The 23,253-nt window shown below is 34.2% G+C and overlaps 1 protein-coding gene across 1 annotated transcript in view; it reads right to left on the reverse strand.

The window, feature by feature from the left end:
* Nucleotides 1-23,253, reverse strand: part of TRHDE (thyrotropin releasing hormone degrading enzyme) — a 404,965-nt gene that overhangs the window by 75,631 nt on the left and 306,081 nt on the right. Inside the window, exons 8-12 of the mRNA XM_032647249.1 lie at nt 17,572-17,637; nt 16,727-16,914; nt 11,640-11,728; nt 1,504-1,637; nt 1,338-1,393 (exon numbers count right to left, since the gene is read on the reverse strand). Of these exons, the coding sequence (XP_032503140.1) occupies nt 1,338-1,393; nt 1,504-1,637; nt 11,640-11,728; nt 16,727-16,914; nt 17,572-17,637 (533 nt within the window). The remainder of the gene's footprint in view (nt 1-1,337; nt 1,394-1,503; nt 1,638-11,639; nt 11,729-16,726; nt 16,915-17,571; nt 17,638-23,253) is intronic.

A 23,253-nucleotide genomic window follows, 5' to 3' on the forward strand; every position in this document is an offset into this window, starting at 1 on the left:
TTCCATCTGCCCTCTCTCTTTAGGATATCACTACTTGTTTGCTTTCTCACCATCATTTCAAACACGCAAGGATTCATATGAACTACCACTTCAAATCCCCTTAATCTTCCTATATTACCTAGCTCTTCTATTACTGCATATATATGAAGCCCTGGCCCTGTCAATTACTAGCTATATGACTTTAGGTAAGTTACTTGACTTCTCTGACCCTCAGTCTCCTCATCTATATAATGGGAATAATAATAATAATACAGATCTGCTTATCTCATAAGGTTGTTGTGAAAATTATACAAATTACTATATGTAAAACAGAACAGTGCCTGGAAATTTATGTGTTTAATTAACTGGTAATATTAGTTCTCTTCTAGTTCCCTAACCTTTCCTTGTGGAACTCTTAACATAGCTCTCTTTTGCTTGCTTCTCTCTTAGGGCAATGTTACATTAAGTACACTCTCTTACTGGCTTTCTGAACTCTCTAAACTTCTATGTCAAAATAATCTTCATGTTATATCTAATGCTTTCTTCAGAGTCTTCATATCTTACTTAATCTTTATCTCCACATATGACTATCTTGTCAGGCTTTTCTCCACCTCTATCATTTCTAAATTTTTGTCCCATAATATCAGATTATTAAAATTAAAACTACACTGATGTGAACAATAAAAAATATTAAAAGGACTGAGTTATTTTACTATTTAGCCTCAAAACTGAGTAAAATAGCTTGGGTTTACAATCAACATTACTTTAAAGGAATAGCTATTTAATGACTATTCAAAAGAATAACTGATTTTTAACATTATAAATCTAACTATGAAAATAACACAAATATTACTATAACTAGCACTATAACTTCTGCTACAAGATTGATATATATTTTGTCCAGAACAGCTTTACCCAGTAGAATATTTATTTCTGTCTTGCAGCGCAAGATTTTCATAATGAATCACATTCAAAAATACATTAAAAAAAAGATATACTAGTATATGTCATGAAAAAAAAATGCCGATGCTTCAAGGTACTTTACATCAAAAATTAAATATGGCACAATGGTCATTTTGTAGAGTTCATTAATGAAATTGTAAAAAGAGTATTAATCTTGAGTGTTAAATTGAACTTGTGGCAAAAACTGATCAAGCATCTCCTGACTCAGAAATACCCCACGGCTACTATTGACCAAGAATCTGGGACACTGATTATAATTCATATCCAAACACAAAGGGTGTGAGACAGAGATTATTCTTAAAAGATTTCTTATTCAATACATATACACTATTTAGCTTAATAGAGGAAGTCTTAAGGGCATTCGTTTTATTGTGGAGAGCCACAGGAAAACATACCTGGCTAGGCTGAAGGCATCGTCGATCAAACCTGCTCGGTTACTGACAGAGAGAACCTATGAGGTCAACCAAAAAAAAAAAAAAAAAAAAAAATGGAATCACTTAGGATTAAAATGGCAGATGTTCATATGTCAAAACAGATCTTTGATGAGTAAATCCAGTTTACCTCATGTTTCCTGATTAATTGATCAATTAATAATCTCCAATTCCTTAAATCATAGTTGACTCTAAAATAGCCAGTTTGATTGATGTTCCCCAGTAACCAGCTTCCTTTGTCCAAAGAAGTTATTCTGTGGTGTTCTGAAAACAGCATTTTAGGGGGTAAGAGAGATTTGCAATTTTAAGGGTTAAAATAGAGTGAAGTATGTTTTCTTAATACCAGATATCACAGTACCAATAATTAAAAGAGGACACCATCCTAAATACCTAATTGAAATCTACTCTTTAGTCAATCACTATAGCTAGAATTTGCTAGAAAACCTTTAGTAGCTTACTCATTATTACTCTTGATAAAACCCTGCTATGTATATATAATTTTCTTTCTCAAGATAAATGTAACCAAGAAATCTACTACTGTATTCATGTGGCTTCCAGTTACATTGTATATGTATCTGTGGAAAAGGCTTCAGGTGCACATTCTACTTATTTTATTCAGCAAGAAAGTGATTAAAATAATAGGGCTCGTTTATTTGAAAGTCACTGTTATTTCTTACCCTTTTCCTTGTGCTTTCTTGGGATGTGCTAATAAATAACAGACTTTCCAACATCATCAATAATGTTGGAAAAAGGAACCTCATTTATTTAAGACTCTAATATTTCTACATATAATTAGAACAAAGATAATAAATTCTGCTTATTGGAATCACTTTGGAAAATGGTAACTTGATTATATTCGCTGGTTAATTCAATTAAAGGAAGCCAGTAAAAGTAATCTTATAACTTACATATTTAACCCCTTCAAATATGATACAGATAGAGAACTCATTCACTTTTAATGGCAGCCTTTATTGACTTCCCAGAACCACAGTTTACAATTCTAATTATTTTGTTGCTGCTGCCCTCAGGACTCATGCTTCATAGAAGTTGCATAATGTATGAAGTTTACTTAAAATTCATATTTTACACAGACACACACACAGGTCTATCTAATTTCCAGTGACTCAAAACCACACAATGCATCATGGAAACCATTCATGTCAGTTCTGAGTAAGAGGCACAACCTCTCTAATTCTCACTCTATTATCCAAATTTTTACACATCAGACAACAAAACAAATTTTATTTTTACTTTTCTTAAGCGCTGAATTTACAGAGTACTTTCTCTTAAGTAAAAGCCATACAAGAAGAGGTTATACCACAAAAATTAATGACAAAAACAATTAAAGATCATTAATTGTTCACGTCTAGAATGGGGTGGGCTAATGTAACCAACACATGTTACATATTATCAACTTTCAGAAATACAGTAAAAAATACTTAAACATAAATGTATACTAAACATAAACATCTAATCTTTAATGTTTCAAAGAGCACTTCAACTTCTTGACACCTTTATTAACAGTATGTGTTAGAACAGATAAAGAAATGAGGCTCAGACAGGTTAACTGAATTGTCTGAGATAGTGCATCTCAGGTATCCTGACTTCCGTGCCCTTTTTACCACGCATACTCTGTTGATACAAGATGGTATAACGTTTTTATTGTATATGATACTGTATACATTTTCATATTCTTATATTAATTTGAAAAAGGGGGGAAATAACTTGGGAAACAAGAATTATAAAAGGAGTACACGAAAACTTCTTGTAAAATTTTCCTATATATAAATGTTTGAACTTACGCCACTGATCGTCTTTTGTCCTCAGTAGAACTTATAACCTAAAGGCCAAGTAATGGCATTTAAGGCCCCTTCTAATTCTATGATTCAATGGCAGAAGGGGATAGTTCTCTTAATTTGAAATTTTACCCAGCTTAATCTGTGGTACTTAGGAAAATAAATCTGTCAGATATTGCTCTAAAATATTTATAGCTTCCCAAGTTTCTGATACTTTATATCTGCAGGTTTTTTAAAAATTTAATGTATTTTATCCACACAATTTCTGTGAAGCTTTAGAATGTCACCCAATTTTATAGATGTAAAAATAAAAAACAATAATCTAAAAAATGGCATTTAAAAAACGAGTCCTCATAAAGAGAGATTTTACTTAATCATGTCTGAATTCACTGAAGAAAAATTGATTGAAATATTGAGGATATTGTTTCTCTTGAGCAACCCTAACACTGTCTTCAGGAATAAGATTTTTATAGCAAAACATATTTAAATTGTTATTGAATTCACATAGGTTAAGAACAAGTTTAATCATTTTCATCTAAGAAGTTATTATTATTTAAAGAAATTACAATATTAAAGGTTTGGGTTTAATATATGAACACATGATTAAACTTTTTACAATTTTGAAATGGGCATCGATTTCTATGACATTAAATCTGTTTTATAAAGTAACTTCCTCCTGACATTTTAGATAGATGGCATAACTTAACTTCATGTGATGCACTTGGTTCTAGTTTTTTGAACTTTTGAATTCAACAATGTATAGGTAGAATAGAGATCAACTAAAATAGGACAACAATCCCTATACCGTCTAGTCTGAGAAGAAAAAGAAAGGCAGGCCATCTATTGTTGTTTAGTATTCTATTATTAAATTAATAACTAAAACCTGAAGGTTATTACTGTTCATGAATATTTTTACACCTTTGTTATAAATGAAACCTTTGGAGAAATGATTCCCTGAAAAGTTTTCTAATAGATTTTTAAATACCTTTTTCTTTCTACTTAATTATATCTCTAAAATGTTCTTCAAATTAACTAACGGCAAGCAATGAATTTTAAAGAGATCTTTTTCAACAGCCTAATGAGGTACAGTATGTGATGAGTACCATAATAAAAAGTATGGAAGTTATATTTCAAGTGTTTGTAATAACAATTAAGATTTATATTTAGAATATATCCAAAATGGCACAAGACTTAGATTATATCAAGGCAAAAAGTAGTTGTCATTTTATAGTATTTTATATCTTTATATTTTATCCTTCCTTTTGGAATAAAAAGAGAAAGGATATCAGATCTTTCTACTCAGTGTTGGTTGGTTGCAGAACAATCAGAATTTAAAACACATAAAAAAGTGAACCAGGGTGACAAGGGTAACAGTGTGAAACAAATTCAGGTATAATAACACATACTAGTTTTCTCACTGGACTCTTGTGAGAATAAAATTAGATAATGCTCTGTAGAGATTATGGAGAAACATTCCTGTGTACCCAGTGGCAAAGTGTCAAAACTGACAGATCTGCAAAGTAACCTAGCAAAGTATTAAAATCTTGTGTGTGTGTGTGTGTGTGTGTGTGTGTGTGTGTGTGTGTTGTAAATAAACTTAGAAAAGAAAATCAAGCTCCTAAGACACTTTCAGCAAGTTATTTCTCAAGCCTTAATTTTCTCATCTGTAAAGAGGGGACTAAAAAAAATGCTCTCTTTTAGGCTTGTAACTTTCATATGAGCTAATATTTAAGGAAAGCGTTATACCATTATGCCATTTTTAATGTTTACTTTGAATTTGCAGCATCAATTTCCCTTTTATTTTAAGTCTTATCTATCCTAACATTTTTTTAACATCTTTACTGGACTATATTTGCTTTACAAAGGTGTGTTAGTTTCTGCTGTATAACAAAGTAAATCAGCTATACGTACACATATATCCCCATATCCCCTCCCTCTTGCGTCTCCCTCCCACCCTCCCTATCCCACCCCTCTAGGTGGTCACAAAGCACTGAGCTGATCTCTCTGTGCTATGCGGCTGCTTCCCATTAGCTATCTACTTTGCATTTGGTAGTGTATATGTGTCCATGCCACTCTCTCACTCGTCCCAGCTTACCCTTCCCCCTCCTGGTGTCCTCAAGTGCATTCTCTACATCTGCTTATTTATTCCTGTCCTGCCCCTAAATTCTTCATAAACACTTTTTCTTTAGATTCCATATATATGTGTTAGCATATGGTATTTTTTTTTCTCATTCTGACTTACATCACTATGTATGACAGACACTAGGTCCATCCACCTCACTACAAATAACTCAATTTCGTTTCTTTTTATGGCTGAGTAATATTCCATTGTATATATGTGCCACATCTTCTTTATCCATCGCTCTGTTGACGGACACTTAGGTTGCTTCCATATACTGGCTATTGTAAATAGTGCTGCAATGAACATTGTGGTACATGACTTTTTTTGAATTATGGTTTTCTCATGGTATATGCCCAGTAGTGGGATTGCTGGGTCATATGATTCTTCTATTTTTAGTTTTTTAAGGAACCTCCATACTGTTCTCCATAGTGGCTGTATCAATTTACATTCCCACCAACAGTGCAAGAGGGTTCCCTTTTCCCCACACCCTCTCCAGCATTTGTTCTTTGTAGATTTTTTGATGACGGCCATTCTGACTGGTGTGAGGTGACACTTCATCGCAGTTTAGATTTACATTTCTCTAATGATTCGTGATGTTGGGCATCTTTTCATGTGTTTGTTGTCAGTCTGCGTATCTTCTTTGGAGAAATGTCTATTTAGGTCTTCTGCCCATTTTTGGATTGGGTTGTTTGTTTTTCTGATATTGAGATGCATGAGCTGCTTGTATATTTTGGAGATTAATCCTTTGTCAGTTGCTTCATTTGCAAATATATTCTCCCATTCTGAGGGTTGTCTTTTCGTCTTGTTTATGGTTTCCTTTGCTGTGCAAAAGCTTTCAAGTTTCATTAGGTCCCATTTGTTTATTTTTTTTTTCCATTTCTATAGGAGGAGGATCAAAAAAGACCTTGCTGTGACTTACGTCATAGAGTGTTCTGCCTATGTTTTCCTCTAAGAGTTTTATAGTGTCTGGCCTTACATTTAGGTCTTTAATCCATTTTGAGTTTATTTTTGTGTATGGTGTTAGGGAGTGTTCTAATTTCATTTTTTACATGTAGCTGTCCAGTTTTCCCAGCACCACTTATTGAAGAGGCTGTCTTTTCGCCATTGTATATTCTTGCCTCCTTTATCAAAGATAAAGTGACCATACGTGCATGGGTTTATCTCTGGGCTTTCTGTCCTGTTCCATTGATCTATATTTCTGTTTTTGTGCCAGTACCATACGGTCTTGATTGCTGTAGCATTTTAGTGTAGTCTGAAGTCTGGAAGCCTGATTCCTCTAGCTCCATTTTTATTTCTCAAGATTGCTTTGGGTATTTGGGGTCTTTTGTGTTTCCATAAAAATTGTGAAATTTTTTGTTCTAGTTCTGTGAAAAATGCCATTGGCAGTTTGATAGGGATTGCATTGAATCTGTAAATTGCCTTGGGTAGTATACTCATTTTCACAATGTTGACCCTTCCAATCCAAGAACATGGTATATCTCTCCATCTGTTTGTCTCATCTTTAATTTCTTTCATCAGTGTCTTATAGTTTTCTGCATACAGGTCTTTTGTCTCCTTAGGTAGGTTTATTCCTAGGTATTTTATTCTTTTTCTTGCAAGGGTAAATCGGATGTTTCCTTAATTTCTCTTTCAGATTTTTCATCATTACTGTATGGGAATGCAAGAGATTTCTGTGCATTAATTTTGTATCCTGCTACTTTACCAAATTCATTGATTAGCTCTAGTAGTTTTCTGGTAGCATCTTTAGGATTCTCTATGTACAGTATCACGTCATCTGCAAACAGTGACAGCTTTACTTCTTTTCGATTTGGATTCCTTTTATTTCTTCTTTGTCTCTGACTGCTGTGGCTAAAACTTCCAAAGCCATGTTGAGTAATAGTGGTGAGAGTGGCAACCTTGTCTTGTTCCTGATCTTAGTGGAAATGGTTTCAGGTTTTCATCATTGAGAACGATGTTGGCTGTGGGTTTGTCATATATAGCCTTTATTATGTTGAGGAAAGTTCCTTCTATGCCTACTTTCTGGAGGGTTTTTATCATAAATTGGTGTTGAATTTTGTCAAAAGCTTTTTCTGCATCTATTGAGATGATCATATGGTTTTTCTCCTTCAATTTGTTAATATGGTGTATCACGTTGACTGATTTGCATACATTGAAGAATCCTTGCATTCCTGGGATAAACCGCACTTGATCATGGTGTATGACCCTTTTAATGTGCTGTTGGATTCTGTTTGCTAGTATTTTGTTGAGGATTTTTGCGTCTATGCTCATCAGTGATATTGGTCTGTAGTTTTCTTTTTTTGTGACATCTTTGTTTGGTTCTGATATCAGGGTGATGGTGGCCTCGTAGAATGAGTTTGGGAGGGTTCCTCCCTTGGCTATATTTTGGAAGCGTTTGAGAAGGATAGGTGTTATCTCTTCTCTAAATGTTTGATAGAATTCGCCTGTGAAGCTATCTGGTCCTGGACTTTTGTCTGTTTGAAGATTTTTAATCACAGTTTCAATGTCAGAGCTTGTGATTGGTCTGTTTATATTTTCTATTTCTTCCTGGTTCAGTCTAAGAAGGTTGTGTATTTCTAAGAATTTGTCCTTTTCTTCCAGGTTGTCCATTTTATTGGCATAGAGTTGTCTGTAGTAATCCCTCTTGATACTTTGTATTTCTGCAGTGTCAGTTGTTACTTCTCCTTTTTCATTTTCAATTCTATTGATTTGTGTCTTATCCCTTTTTTTCTTGATGAGTCTGGCTAATGGTTTATCAATTTTGTTTATCTACCCAAAGAACCAGCTTTTAGTTTTATTGATCTTTGCTACTGTTTCCTTTATTTCTTTTTCATTTATTTCTGCTTTGATTTTATGATTTCTTTCCTTCTGCTAACTTGGGCATTTTTTGTTCTTCTTTCTCTAATTGCTTTAGGTGTAAGGTTGGGTTGTTTATTTGAGATGTTTCTTGAAGTAGGATTTTATTGCTATAAACTTCCCTCTTAGAACTGCTTTTGCTGCATATGATAGGTTTTGGGTTATCGTGTTTTCAATGTCATTTGTTTCTAGTTATTTTTTTATTTCCTCTTTTTTCTTCAGTGATCTCTTGGTTATTTAGTAGTGTATTGTTTAGTCTCCATATGTTTGTATTTTTTACAGATTTTTCCTATAATTGATATCTAATCTCATAGAGTTGTGGTCAAAGAGATACTTGATATGATTTCAATTTTCTTAAATTTACCACAGCTTGAGTTGTGACCTAGGATATGATCTATCCTGGAGAATGTTCTATGAGCACTTGAGAAGAAAGTGTATTCTGTTGTTTTTGGATGGAATGTCCTATAAATATCAATTAAGTCCATCTTGTTTAATGTGTCATTTAAAGCTTGTGTTTCCTTATTTATTTTCATTTTGGATGATCTGTCCATTGGTAAAAGTGTCGTGATAAAGTCCCCTACTATTATTGTGTTACTGTCAATTTCCTTTATTATGGCTGTTAGCATTTGCATTATGTATTGAGGTGCTCTTATGTTGGGTGCATAAATATTTACAATTGCTATATCTGCTTCTTAGATTGATCGCTTGATCATTATGTAGTGTTCTTCTTTATCTCTTGTAATAGTTTTTACTTTAAAGTCTATTTTGTCTGATATGTGAATTGCTGCTCCAGCTTTCTTTTGATTTCCATTTGCTTGGAATATCTTTTTCCATCCCCTCACTGTCAGTCTGTATGTGTCCCTAGGTCTGAAGTGGGTCTCTTGTAGACAGCATATATGTTGGTCTTGTTTTTGCATCCATTCAGCCAGTTTATGTCTTTCAGATGGAGCATTTAATCCATTTACATTTAAGGTAATTATCAATATGTATGTTCCTATAACCATTTATCAGTTGTTTTGTGTTTGTTTTTGTAGGTCTTTTCCTTCTCTTGTGTTTCCTGCCTAGAGAAGTTCCTTTAGCATTTATTGTAAAGCTGATTTGGTGGTGCTGAATTCTCTTAGATTCTGCTTGTCTGTAAAGGTTTTAATTTCTCCATCGAATCTGAATGAGATCCTTGCTGGGTAGAGTAATCTTGGTTTGTAGGCTTTTCCCTTTCATCATCTTAAATATGACCTGCCACTCCCTTCTGGCTTGCAGAGTTTCTGCTGAGAAATCAGCTGTTAACCTTATGGGGATTCCCTTGTATGTTATTTGTTGTTTTTCCCTTGCTGCTTTTAATATTTTTTCTTTGTATTTAATTTTTGGTAGTTTGATTAATATGTGTCTTGGTGTATTTCTCCTTTGATTTATCCTGTATGGGACTCTCTGTACTTCCTGGACTTGATTAACTATTTCCTTTCCTGTTTTAGGGAAGTTTTCAACTATAATCTCTTCAAATATTTTCTCAGACCCCTTCTTTTTCTCTTCGTCTTCTGGGACCTCTATAATTCGAATGTTGTTGTGTTTAATGTTGTCCCAGAGCTCTCTGAGACTGTCCTCATTTCTTTTCATTCTTTTTTCTTTATTCTGCTCTACAGTAGTTATTTCCACTATTTTAACTCCAGGTCACTTATCCATTCTTCTGCCTCAGTTATTCTGCTATTTATTCCTTCTAGAGAATTTTTAATTTCATTTATTGTGCTGTTCATCACTGTTTGTTTGCTCTTTAGTTCTTCTAGGTCCTTGTTAAATATTTCTTGTATTTTCTCCATTGTATTTCCAAGATTTTGGATCATCTTTCCTATCATTACTCTGAATTCTTTTTCATGTAGACTGCCTATCTTCTCTTCATTTGTTTGGTCTGGTGGGTTTTTACCTTGCTCCTTCATCTGCTGTATATTTCTTTGTCTTCTCATTTTGCTTAACTTACTTCATTTGGGGTCTCCTTTTTGTAGGCTGCAAGTTCGTAGTTCCTGTTGTTTTTGGTGTCTGTCCTCAGTGGGTAGGGTTGATTCAATGGGTTGTGTAGGCTTCCTGGTGGAGGGGACTGGTGACTGTGTTCTGGTGGATGAGGCTGGATCTTGTCTTTCTGGTGGGCAGGGCTGAGTCCGGTGGTGTGTTTTGGGGTGTCTGTGAAGTTATGATTTTAGGCAGCCTGTCTGCTAATGGGTGGGGTTGTGTTCCTGTCTTGCTAGTTGTTTGGCATGGGATGTCCAGCACTGTAGCTTGCTGGTCGTTGAGTGGAGGTGGGTTTTAGCATTGAGATGGAGATCTCTGGGAGATATTTTGCTGTTTGATATTACATGGGGCTGGCAGGTTTCTGTTGGACCAATGTTTTGAACTCGGCTCTCCCACCTAAGAGGCTCTGGCCTGACACCTGGCACATATTTTCATAATATTTGATGATGTGTTAAAAATACAACAACATGATAATTTGAATAAAAGATCAACTGGCAAAACAAGTGTTTACATTTCTGTTAAGCAGATTAGATTCTGCTGTGAGACCTTTTTCTCATATGTATGTGTGTATGTATTTTACGCACTTACATCTCCCTAATAAGAGCAAGACTGGGGAGAAGAAACAATATTTTTGTTGTTTATTTATAGTTCACCTTACTTCGAAAAAAGATTTGTGGTTGTTTAAATTATGCTTACAAAATAGCAAGAAAATATAAAGTAGCAGAATGTGAGAAAGGAGTAAGAAAAACAAAATGTGAACATATTTGACCATTTAAATCTAAATGAAATGTTACATAAAAGATGATAATTGGTTTTTTCTTCAATTCAGTGAAAAACAAATAAAAGAGACCTGTTTCACACTCTAATATGAAGCATTTAGATTGGATTCAAGAAATAGCTTTCTGACAGTGAATTGAAATAGGTAACTATCTTATTTGAAGATATTTAGAAATAGAATAGAATCTCATCTTTCTCTGCTCCTTGAGAGTTGACCCTACCTGAGGGATGGTTTCATGACCTAGCAAGCCTCTCCCTTCTGGCCCTATAATTATCTAATTCTACAGAGAATATTGCCTCACCCATTCTTTAAAGAGCCAGTCTGGTAAAGAGAAGATAGCTGGAAAATGGAACTGAAAAATGTGGCCTGTGTTTCAGTATCTGGCATACTGTTCTACTGGGAGTTATGATTGTAATTCTGTTCCATTCGGGATTATAAAATGGTACAGTTTAAAGCGGTTAAGAATAGTACTACAAGTACTTAGATTTAAATTTTCTCTTTACCATCAAAGACACAAATAAATTTAATAATTATATCAGCGGACTGAAATTAGACTATGTAGAAACTATACTATATTATACTTAAATGTATAGAGGTAATTCCTCTATATTCTCTTTCTAATTTGTCTTTATTCACATTTTTATAACAGCTGATACAAGAGGTTAAGTTGCTAAACAATTATCTGAAACCAAATTCTCAGGGGAGAATATATTTTTTACCTGATTTGTTAGAAACCCAAATAATTGCTTCTGGAGACACATGGCTTCTATTTCCTACCACAATAGTTAATGGGATCTGCCAAAGGTAACTGCAAAATAAAAGAGAAACTTTAAGAATAAAAATGGTTATAACAAACAAACAACATTTCCTATGCACCTCCTATGTGATTTTTCTTATTCTCTTTAGGAGAATTTTTTAAATTCCCCAGTCATAAATGTAAGGAATAGGCCAAGAAGATGAATTCACTCTTTCAATGTCGCTAAGCAGACTTGGCCTCTAAGAGTTTTAATTTCAAAACAAAAGGTGGACTACCAACAAAACAATTTATCTTGGAAAAAAAGATTTGAATTTTACGTGAGGAATAAAAAGTAGCTAAAATCTATAAATCTGAGCTGCACCATATATTGAGTAAAGTCTTAAAATAACTCCTTTCTACTTGATTCTGCATTAGATTAATGCCCATTCCAGTGCTTTCATGCATTTACATTTCAACATTCTCCTCATTTACTTGTTTAACTATTCTTAAAAAACACTTTTGTCAGATTTTATAGAAAGGATAATACAGCACAGATAAAGTTATTCAGCAAAGTAGGGACAAAAAGCAAAACTGATCAGATCCCCCTAAAATCCAGATCAATACAAAGAACAACATGGGACACAATGCTTTGTTTTCTGAAATGGAATTTCCAAATTGATGTGTGAAATCAACCACCAATGTGCAGGGATCAGTCATGAGTCTCAGCTATTAAAGAGAAGTGTTTTCTAGAACATGACTTTTTATAGGATAAAAGTTTAGGCCTAAACTTGTACGTGAAGTAATATCAATTTAACCTCAAATGAGCAACCGGAGATAAACTGGATAGTCTTACAATAAAATCCAATGACTACATTTTGTTCCCCTAAAATATAGCCAGGTTATGTTAACCAATCACTGCACTATTAGCAACAGGGATAGTCAACAATATGCAGTATGAGAAAAATATTTCTGACCTGAAAACTATAAGAATACTCTATGAGCTCAGTAACTATGGGAATTAATGGAGAATTGAGAATTTTTCAGGGAACATGTCTGGGGCTATGTAGCTAAAAATAGAATGAATATGTCTTTTGATGGGGGAGGACATCTCCAAATCTGTCATATGGAATTTGATTATTATTTTATCATTTAATGTCTCCCATTCACAATAATCAGAATTTAGTAATAGCAAAAATCCAAATGGAAGACTGGAAGAAATTCCTAGTGTTATATCAACTGCTATCTCCAACATAGAAAGTTAATATGTTTAAGATTCTAAATTTTAAAAGTATATGCTATACTTAATCAGACAAACATTTTTGAGTGCCACCTATGTGGAGACATGCTGCTATATTGAATGGACTCTGGACAATTGATCAGGAAATAAACAACCTATTGTAGCGAAACAGGTATTGTTTGTAGGGTAGACATTGGTGAACGCCAACCCATGTACACTCTTTAACAAATATCCCCAAGCTCATAACATGATAACAAGAATATGCCACAAGTATTTAATAATGGATTTACTGTCAGGAAGATACAGAGAATTTATATAATAAATTTATATATAAATATATATAGCTGTTCTCTAAAAATAATGATTCTTTTTGATTAACTGAAATTATTAGGTAAGAGACAACAATGCCTGACTCTGCATCTGATTCTCGAATTAAACTATGAATTCATTTTTGTGTACCTAAGATCTTTCAAAAGCCTGGAAATGAAATGCTTAAATAAATTGCTGTTGAAATGGATTGAATGAGATTGAATTGAAGTAAAATAAAAGGAACTATATCAGTCTATAATAAGACAGAGATTAACTTTATGAAATTGATTTTTTTAGTACAAATTGTCTATATTGAGTTGGGGCAACTAAATTTTGAAGGCAAATAAATATCAGTTAAAGGGCCAGAAATATATAAAATTGAAGATGTTTAAAACTCTTCAAGGATAAATGTCTTTTTTGTAGCGTGATCATAAAATGTTTATGAAATAGTATTTGCCCCTAATATAAACATACTTATAATTTTACATTTATTTAAACTGTATCCTTCTAAATAATGAAACTAGAAATTACAATAAAAATTGATATGTTTTGATTTTGAGTTTTAGCAAAAGTCTCTAAAGTCAAGAAGGAGAGAGTCATATCAATACCTGCATTTTTGCTTACAGACAATTCCACATACAAGAAACTTCCTAAATGGCAGACACTGTACTGTATAGCAATGTTCAGATGCAAAAAAAGAAGTTAACTTTAAGGTATTGTGATACAAACATTGGGGCATTTTGTAAAACTTTTAAAATACCCTCTATATTTTTCCTAAGAATGTTTTTGGCCTCTATTCTGTGTGTGTGTGTGCGCATGTATGTATACACAAAATCTATACATTGTCACAAAGACAAAGTAAAAATTACAAATCACCAAGCACATATGAAGTTTATATTATTTCTGAATTGCTATACTATCAGTACTATACAAGTTATTTTCCTTAACTTTCCAAACAACACATATTTGATCTTTCCACCAATTTCATTTTTAAGATCAAAGAAAGCATGGCAATTATATTGCTTTATGATTACAACTTAAAAGGCTAGAAGACCCTAAACATTGTGGGTGAAAAGCTCTGTGTGGTGTGCTGTAAAAACATCCAAAAATGCAGTGAGTTATGTTAAAAAAGAAACTAGAAAAAAGAACCTGTGAAATTAAATTGTGCCCCAGCCCCTTAAGTTTAACTTGAATTTTAGTCATCTCATTTTAAGAAGAAAAAACCAAAAACAATGCACTTCAAAAGACCCTCAAGATATTTTTTATTTAACAGTCCCTGGGACTACCTCTCTTCATTGCAGATGCCATGAAAAATGGTTCCAAGGTTGCTATCATCGGACCCAAAACAAAAGGAGATAAATGTAATTCTCTGCAGCACAGGACTCCAAGAAGCTCCATATGTATAGGAGACATTACTGAACATTACAATGTATTAACTTTATAAAGAAAAAAAAGCTACACAAATTCACAATTTCCCAAATACCAAAATGCTAGCAAATATTTTACTCAATTTCACATGTCAACTAACTTTATGCAATTATTATATAAAGATCTTTCCTTTCTATGCTATAATATAGCTACCACATATGAAAAATATGATTACTATATACATTAAAAATGTTCTAGGCATGTTGTAGTGATAGTCCAGTGTCCTCTACAAAATTGAAGACAAAGAATTGATTATACAGTCACAGAAAATATCCACAATTCATGGGTTTCCTGGCGTAAATGGGCACTATGTTTTACTGCATTAACTATTTGCAGTATATGATAAAGATCTAAGAAGGTTACAAAGGGCAGATAGAATTGGTATTGAAGCTTTGACCGCAATGTTATAGTGAATTAAATTATCAATAATGTAAAACTGAATACTAAGATTTCAACTGCAAACTTTATTATTTCAAAATAGATATAAAATAAATTTTGAGACTGATGGGATGCCATGCATTATCTCACTCAGTATTTTCTACGCCAAGTTCTCAGCGTTCAAAACCATTCATATGATTTTATAACTGCAGCAAAAGTAAAGCCCTGTAAAAGCTTTGTATAGGTATATATACCTATACAGCCTGGGAGAAAGTCTTCCTTTAAAGAGTCAGACTTGCAGCCGATACATCTGGCTCATATTATAGGTTGACAGAGTATTTTCGTTCAAAATTTGTTCTGTCATCTGCATGTCCTTTATGTTTTTCTGCATCAGTGATGCTTGTGTAAGAATGATCATTCTCAAAGGCAAGGCCTGAATCTCTCTAACTTTGCCACAGTCAAGTAGTTTTTATGTACTTCCCGACAAGGCCAGGGTTGATGCCTAACCAGGTTTCAGCTGGGGCCAGACGGTGGTTGACCAGAAGCAGTGTTTGGCAGCTGTGAGGAATCCAGGCTGGGTGAAGGGTTGACCCAGTCAGATCCTGACAGTGTGGCAGGATAATACCCTGTATTCCACAGGTGCAAACAGTTAGATTACAAGGGCAGTCTGCTGAAGGACAGTGTATATAATGAGCAGGAGACTTAAGACAATCCTTTCTTAAGTGGGTTCCCAATTTAGCCACCAGAAAACATTCATGAATTTCTCAGTCACTTCTACCTGGACCCTGTCTTAGAGATAACAAAGAAAGCTTAATGCATGTTTCACATATCCTAGATACTGATGGATGATAAAATCAGATTCCTAATATTCCAAATGGGAGACAGCATGACCAGTCTAATCCCAACACCTCATTTTATTTATTAATTTTGACCTCCAACCCTCCCTGTCCCGTTCCCAACCTCTTATCCGGATATCTTAGAAAAAAATGAAATGAAATGATTTAAGTTCTATCTTTCCTTGGCTCAGCTTTAATAAAGCACAAACGAGTGGGAAAACATGAACTAGAAAAGAATCACTACAGGCTGAATTTTCAGTAATTAAATAAGAATTTCAAATGAAAGTTAAAGTAACAACAAGTCAAATTCTGTGTATGTTGTGTTAATGGTTTTTAAACACTAAAAGTGAGGGAAGAGAATGTATTTTGATACTAAGTGGCATTGATACTTAGACCATTTTAAATGGATCTAGTTTGAGTTCCTCTGGCTCAGACACTATTTAGTCTGGTTGTGGGTTTTTGTTTAACTAGTCTTTCTGGATTGTTAGTTTCTGTTCTTGTCTATTCTACAAATCTTGGTTTTCTCAATACCATTTAATCCACTTCAAAGTATTTTAACTTTCTTAAATTTGATTCAACAAACATTTACAGGGAAAAGTAAAAAAAAAAATCACACATTATTGTGTTAAATGACCATGATAATTTAAATCCTGTCTTCTTAAACAAAATAACTTTAGCATGCTGCCACCCTGATAGTTAAAATATCTGGAAATGGGAGTAAAAGAGGGTTCAAAATGAAAATACCATATGTAAATAAAGAAATGAAAACTATATTTCGAGTACTTTTCATAATTCTGTTATCAATTCTTTTTAAAATGTTAAAATGCAAAGTGAAACATAAAAAACAAAAGCAATTTTTTCACATAAACAACAGAGTTGTACCTGTTATTTTGAGGTTCATGTGCTTTAGTTTTAGCACTGATGTCATAAATAAAATGTTGCTGGGTAATTAGTATTCTATTTTCTGCTGTTGTATTTCCCAAGATGGTGATAACAGGATAACCCATCTGGAGTGTCCACTGATCCATTACTTCTTGTATATTTACGTACTTTCCATTCCTTCTTAAAGCCTTTATAACCAAAATTGTATAAATTAATTTTATAAACATAAACTATAAACATAATTAACATTAAACCATTTTCATGTTTACTTTTATGATTTACTTATGAAAACATTTAAAATCGGTGAAACTAATATAATGTATTAGTAAAATTAATTTTCTAGCCTTAGCTTAAGCTTCATGAATATATATATATATATACATAGAAATAAAAACTTTATTAACATTAAAGTTTTTACCTAATGGAAGATGAAATATATTTTATTGTTAAAGCAAGTACTTACTTGCAGCATCTTTAAGCATCCCCAGTATGTCTAGTATTAAACTTAAATACTTGCTATTCACTTACAGAGAAAAAGTTCTTTACCATCTATATTTCACTCAAACATGAATATCTGACACCCTATTAAAATTATATTTCAGAAGTATTATCATGTTTGAAAGTAGGCAAGGTATCTTTAACTACCATTGTAGCTGAATTAATTTTAAACTTCATTATCCTTATAATATAATACATCAAATATAAAACAAGAAAGCAATATCAAGAAAAGGGAAATATAAAAAGTAAAAACAAACCATCAGTGTCAATAAAAGTTATGAATGTTTTATAAACTCAATTCAAATATTCAAGAAGAGGCTTTGGCTTTCAAGCTTCCTATACTTTACCTCTGATAGTGTATTCCAGAGATCATTTCTGGCTGCATTGCCATACTTATGAATAGTTAAGTAATCCTACAAAGAATATAAAATTGTAATTACAATTCAAAGGCTAAGCAATTTCCAGTAAACACATTTATTTCTCAATTCGGTTAACCATTTCCATTTGTTGGAACTGCCTTAACACAAGATAAAGACGTGCAAATAAGGTGAAGAATCTCATTTTAAAATATTCCAAAGAGATTGAACTACAGCATATTTCTTAATTAAATCATCAAACAATACTAATCTCTTAAAATTTATTTTCATAGCCATAATCACTTCTTATGGATTTCCAGGGTCAAAGATCTTCCTCTAATTTAGCAAGTCAAACTCAGGGAATTTTGAAAAAACTACCTCTGCAATGAAATATTTAGGGGAAACTTTCTCATCAGGCTTTCATGTTGAAGTGTTGAAAAAAATATCTTGTTTTATGGAAAAAGGAAAAAAACAACCTGACTGATATATACTGATGTGAAGAGGGATTGTTTTGCCAAAAAGGTGATGACTATCTCCACAACTTGTCCAGTTCCCTGTCTCTCTGCAAAGGACAGGCTGCCTAATACAAAAATGATATATACATATTTCCATGAGTTTGAAACACATATTAATATTTAATAAGAAAAGGTCAACCCTAAGTTTATTTAATATGTTTGAGCTTAGGACTTCACATTTCTCATTTTCAATCATTAGTAGTTTAATGTACACACTTTCTGATTCATGTCTGTTCCCTTCTAAGAAACATGGTTTATGTCACTGTGAATGTGTTATTTAGTTGTGGCTACTTGGCTTTTTTTTTTTTTCTGATTCCAAAGTGGAAAACTCAATAGAAAACAGTGTTTTATATTATGAAACAGTGTCCCCTCCTTCATCTGAAATTCCATTATCTCTGCAACACCTAGGTAGTAGACAAAATCTTAACTTACATCATAGTACTAAAACTGGAAAAATTTTGCTGACTCCTTTCAGTACTTTATGTAGAGTGGAGTACTTTGGGGATAATTAAAGTTGGGGAAGCAAATTTTCTGAAATACAAATTGTAGCACCTGTGACAGATTCAGCTTTCTTGGTAACTTACAGCACAGCAAATGGCAACTCCCACTTAATCAGACTGCTAGAGATGCAGTACTCAACACTAACTTAGCAACCACAAATTCATCATCGTCATCAGGTGTTAGGAATAACTTTACTGGAAAAATACAAGCCTGAATGACCAATCTGAATCCTAACCTTGGCTTTGAACATGCCACATGAGGCATTTCCAATTAGAACTCAAGGACCAGGATTTAAATCAGCTATTTCAGATTTAGTTGTCAGAATTATTTTCTATGCTTGTTTATCACTTAAGTGAATAAATTTGGGGAAAACAGGAATTATGAAACATAAATTTTATTTTAAATAAATAATAATAATGCCATAATACTAAAGTTTTAACATTAGAACTATTTATTAGTGGATTCTGTTTATGTATAGTGCTGCTAGGATAATCCAAAAGAGGGAACAAGGGAATACTACATAGACCTTGAAAGGTCCAATATATAACTACAGGTTTCTCTTCACACACAGATCATAAAAATCCAACGGTTCATGATATGAGTTGACCTTGGCCCGATACTGATCATCAACTTGAGCTCTTGGTTCCCTCCCCAATTCAGAATAAAGTTCAAATTTACATATCAAGCAGGCTGAAATGGCAATTATCCAAGTTTAGGAAGGCGCTCCAACTTGTCTGCCTCAGTGTTCAGGGCAGATCGCATGCCTTCTTGGACTCCCAGCAGCCCCAGTTTTCGGGTGTTACTGGAATCCTACATATGTCACTTCTTTTCTCTGTTATAAAACTCAAATGTTTTCCTTAGTTATTTTAACCTTCCTCTTGCACAAATATAGTCATATTTTGAATTGACGAAATTTTGCTTTGTCTTTGTAGAATTACAAAACCACTTAAAAGAATAGTGAGTGTGGTTTTTTGATGATCAATCATTTATTTATTTGTCCATTCCACAAAATGTATGGTGCACTTTGCATGTGCCAGGCAGCTCACCAGGTGCTGGAGCAACAGTGGTGGAGAGAGTTTACTGAGAATAACTAGAAATACTGAGATGTGATTTGTGTAGGAAGGTTTCTGTGACGGAAACTGTGGAAGTCTTGGTACAATAACCACTTGATAAGATGAACCAAATATTTGGTATGAGATTGAATAAGAAGATTTTAAGTTCTGGTCAAACCTACAAGTCAATGAATATGGACATGGCTGGAGTTATGAACCTGAAATGAAAATTTATATTTATGTGTATGAAAGTCAATCAGCAGTAGATTTGACATAATATAAAGTAGAAGAATGATTTAATATTAACACTGGAAAGAGAACTGTGGGTTCTCTATACAGAGTATTTCAGAAACAGTAGAGTTGTTGAAAAGAGTAAAACAAAGATGACCACTAGAATATTCTTAAGGAACATAACCAACAATATAAACTGATTCAAAGTTAAAAGCAGGGACTTCCCTGGTGGCGCTGTGGTTAAGAATCGCCTGCCGATGCAGGGGACACGGGTTCAAGCCCTGGTCCGGGAACATCCCACATGCCGCGGAGCAACTAATCCAGTGCGCCACAACTACTGAGCCTGCATGCCACAACTACTAAAGCCTGCACACCTAGAGCCTGTGCTCCGCAACAAAAAAAGCCGCCGCGATAAGCCCACGCACCGCAACAGAGTAGTCCCTGCTCACCGTAATTAGAGAAAGCCTGCACGCAGCAACGAAGACCCAGTGCAGCCAAATAAATAAATAAATAAATTTATTTTTTAAAAAGTTAAAAGCATGTTAAGCAAAAGTATATTCTGATACATAAAGTGCAGGAGTGGGAGTCTGACTGTCTTTGTTCAAATCCATATTCCAACAGTCCCTAGTTGTATGATCTCTGGCAAATCACTTAACCTCTTCGTACCTGTCTTCACGTCTAGAAAATAAGGATAATAAAAGTACCTGCTGCATAGAATTTTTCTGAGAAATAAATGATATAATATCTGTACAGTGTTAAAAAGCGAAGAGTGCTTAACACAGTAATGTCTATTCAATAGACAGTGGCTGCCATAATCTTATTAATCATTTCAGGTTACAGGTTGGAAAACTGAGTAACAAAAGCAAAAGCATCATTAATGATAATAATTAAAGAACATAGTACATGAAAACAATATTTGCCTCCCTTTTAGCACTAAGTTGCTTTATATTTTATTTCATTCAATCCCAAGATGACATTTATGAGTTAGATGTTATCATCAACACTTAATAAATCAAAACACTGGAACTCAGAGACTCCAGCCCATGTCCAAACCCCATATCTGTGCACACAACTGCTGACCCAAATCCGGTATCTACGAGATGACACACAGGTGACTAAGAGTCATGTTCAAAGCTGAACTCATGTCCTCCCCTATATCAGCTCCTTTTGGGAGCCCTTCCCCAGGGATGACTCTTCCATCCACCTCAACCAAGGAGTCATCTTTGATGCCTTTCTCTCCCTTTCCACCACATTCAGGTAATGATCCACATCCTAAATAGCCCCCTAATATTCCCCCTTCCTTTTAGCTGTTTGACAGCCACTCTACAGTATTTTGCCCAGATGACTACTACTGCTACTACTTCTGCTTTGTCCCTTTCAAATCTAATCTCTTTCACGCAGTCATGCATGAATAATTTTCATCAAATATACATATGAATCCCTGCTGCCTTCAGAATATAGTCCAAACATACCTCAATGTAACTTAAAGGTGTCCCTCATAGTCTGGTCCCTCTGTACCTCTCCAATCTCATCCATTACTTTGTTGGCCCCCTGCCTCAACTTAACCATTTTCACCTTTCTTGCAGATGTCTAATGCTTATTTTCTCCCTTTTCTAGTTCCCTGCACAAGCAGTTCTCTACACACTCTTTTCTCCTTTGCCCATTTAAATTCAATTCAATCTCCAGGACTCAAGTTTGCACGTCCTTCGGGAATCCTTTCTTGCCCATTCTCACCCCCTTCCTAATTCTGAGTTAAGCACCTCTCTTATATTCTTACATGCTTCACCATATAAGAGCAATGATCACACTGTTATAATTGCCTGTTTACTAGTTTGACTGCCCACATAGTCTGTAAACTCCATGAGAGTGAGGACCCTGTGATTCCTGTTTACCAACTATTTAACCAGCATCTATGTGCCCAGCCTGGTACCCAGTAGATGCTCAATATATTTGTGTGATTTCTGACTTTCCTTATGCAATATGCCTTTCTGCTGACAGCTGACAATGCAGTAAAGAGAGATTTCTTGTACCTATCATGTTCCCCCTAAATGTCATATTTAAGCACTAAATACTTAATTTATTATTTCAGTGAGTATTTGTCGGATATATAACTTGCAATGATATATGCAACTGGCCCTGATGTCATCAAAAGATTGTAAACTATTGGGTATGAGACCGTTTTTTGTTTAACTTTCTTTGCTAACAAGTGACACGGTTCATAACATTTTATATATAAAAGTCAATGGGACTAATAAAGACAAGGGGAAAAGTAAAAAGTGAGCTGAGGAAGTAAAGCACTATTATCTTTTATGTGGAAATAATTATGGAATACTTGCTCTACTATTAACGAGCCCTTCAGCATGTTGAAACAGAGGATCAACCATATAAATGGTTTATTCCTCAGGACACGGAGGGACAGTTTGATAAAAATCAAAGAGGTATGGACTGGCTTGTATGTGTTCAGCTGCAAATAACAAAAAGTCCACCCTGGGATGACTTTTTTAATAACAAGATTTATTCTTTCCTACTATAAGAAGGTAAGATAGAGCCGCAGCTCTTTTCCTATGGAATTCTTTTGGCCCCATCTTTACCTAAGTTTTGGCTTTCTCCTCACATTTGGGGCTAGATGGCTGTAGCAATCCCACGCATTCAGAACTAACATCACAGAGGAAAATATGGAATTTTTTCCTGAGAATCTCTGTTTAAGAATCAGAAAAACTCTCCCTCAAATCCTACATCAAACTCCCCACGTTTCCCGTTTAGCCGAATTCTATCATGTGCTCAAAACAAAATCTGTTAGTGAAATTTGGGGGGGTGGATTGCACAAGTCAGGACCCAGTCCTATGAAGTATATGATTATATAGATGAGGATGAGAATCCAATCAAAATCAAAATTTGGTTTATAAGAAAGAAGAGGAGACTAGCTTATGGGTAGACCACCAACAGTGTTTTCTCCAACGAGACAAGGGATGCAAGTCCAGGCCTCGGTGACCCTGGGAAGCAGGATCCTTTCTACTTGCAAGAATAGTCTGGGAAACGCCAGGTAAATCGAGCACTGATTTTTCTGACTATGTGACACGAAGTTTGAAGCAAGGGTTTAAAATGTTGTTCCTTTCTATTAAGAATAATTGTACCTCAAAATATTTGCACTGGGCACTTGTCATTCTTTTGGCTTTCTGGTATTTAAACACCACTTTTATATGAGGGTGATAACTCATCATGGAATCTTAGAGGAAAGTGAGGGCTCTCTCACTTGAAATGGAAGGGACAAAATTCTAAATCCTCTCCACTCTCCCTGTGAGCTAAAACATGGACACAAGTGGATACTTCATCCCAGGACTGTTAATCCTATAGGATCAATGCAAAGGAGCAGC

Source organism: Phocoena sinus, chromosome 10 (assembly GCF_008692025.1).
Source record: "Phocoena sinus isolate mPhoSin1 chromosome 10, mPhoSin1.pri, whole genome shotgun sequence".
In the NCBI taxonomy this organism is placed as follows: domain Eukaryota; kingdom Metazoa; phylum Chordata; class Mammalia; order Artiodactyla; family Phocoenidae; genus Phocoena; species Phocoena sinus.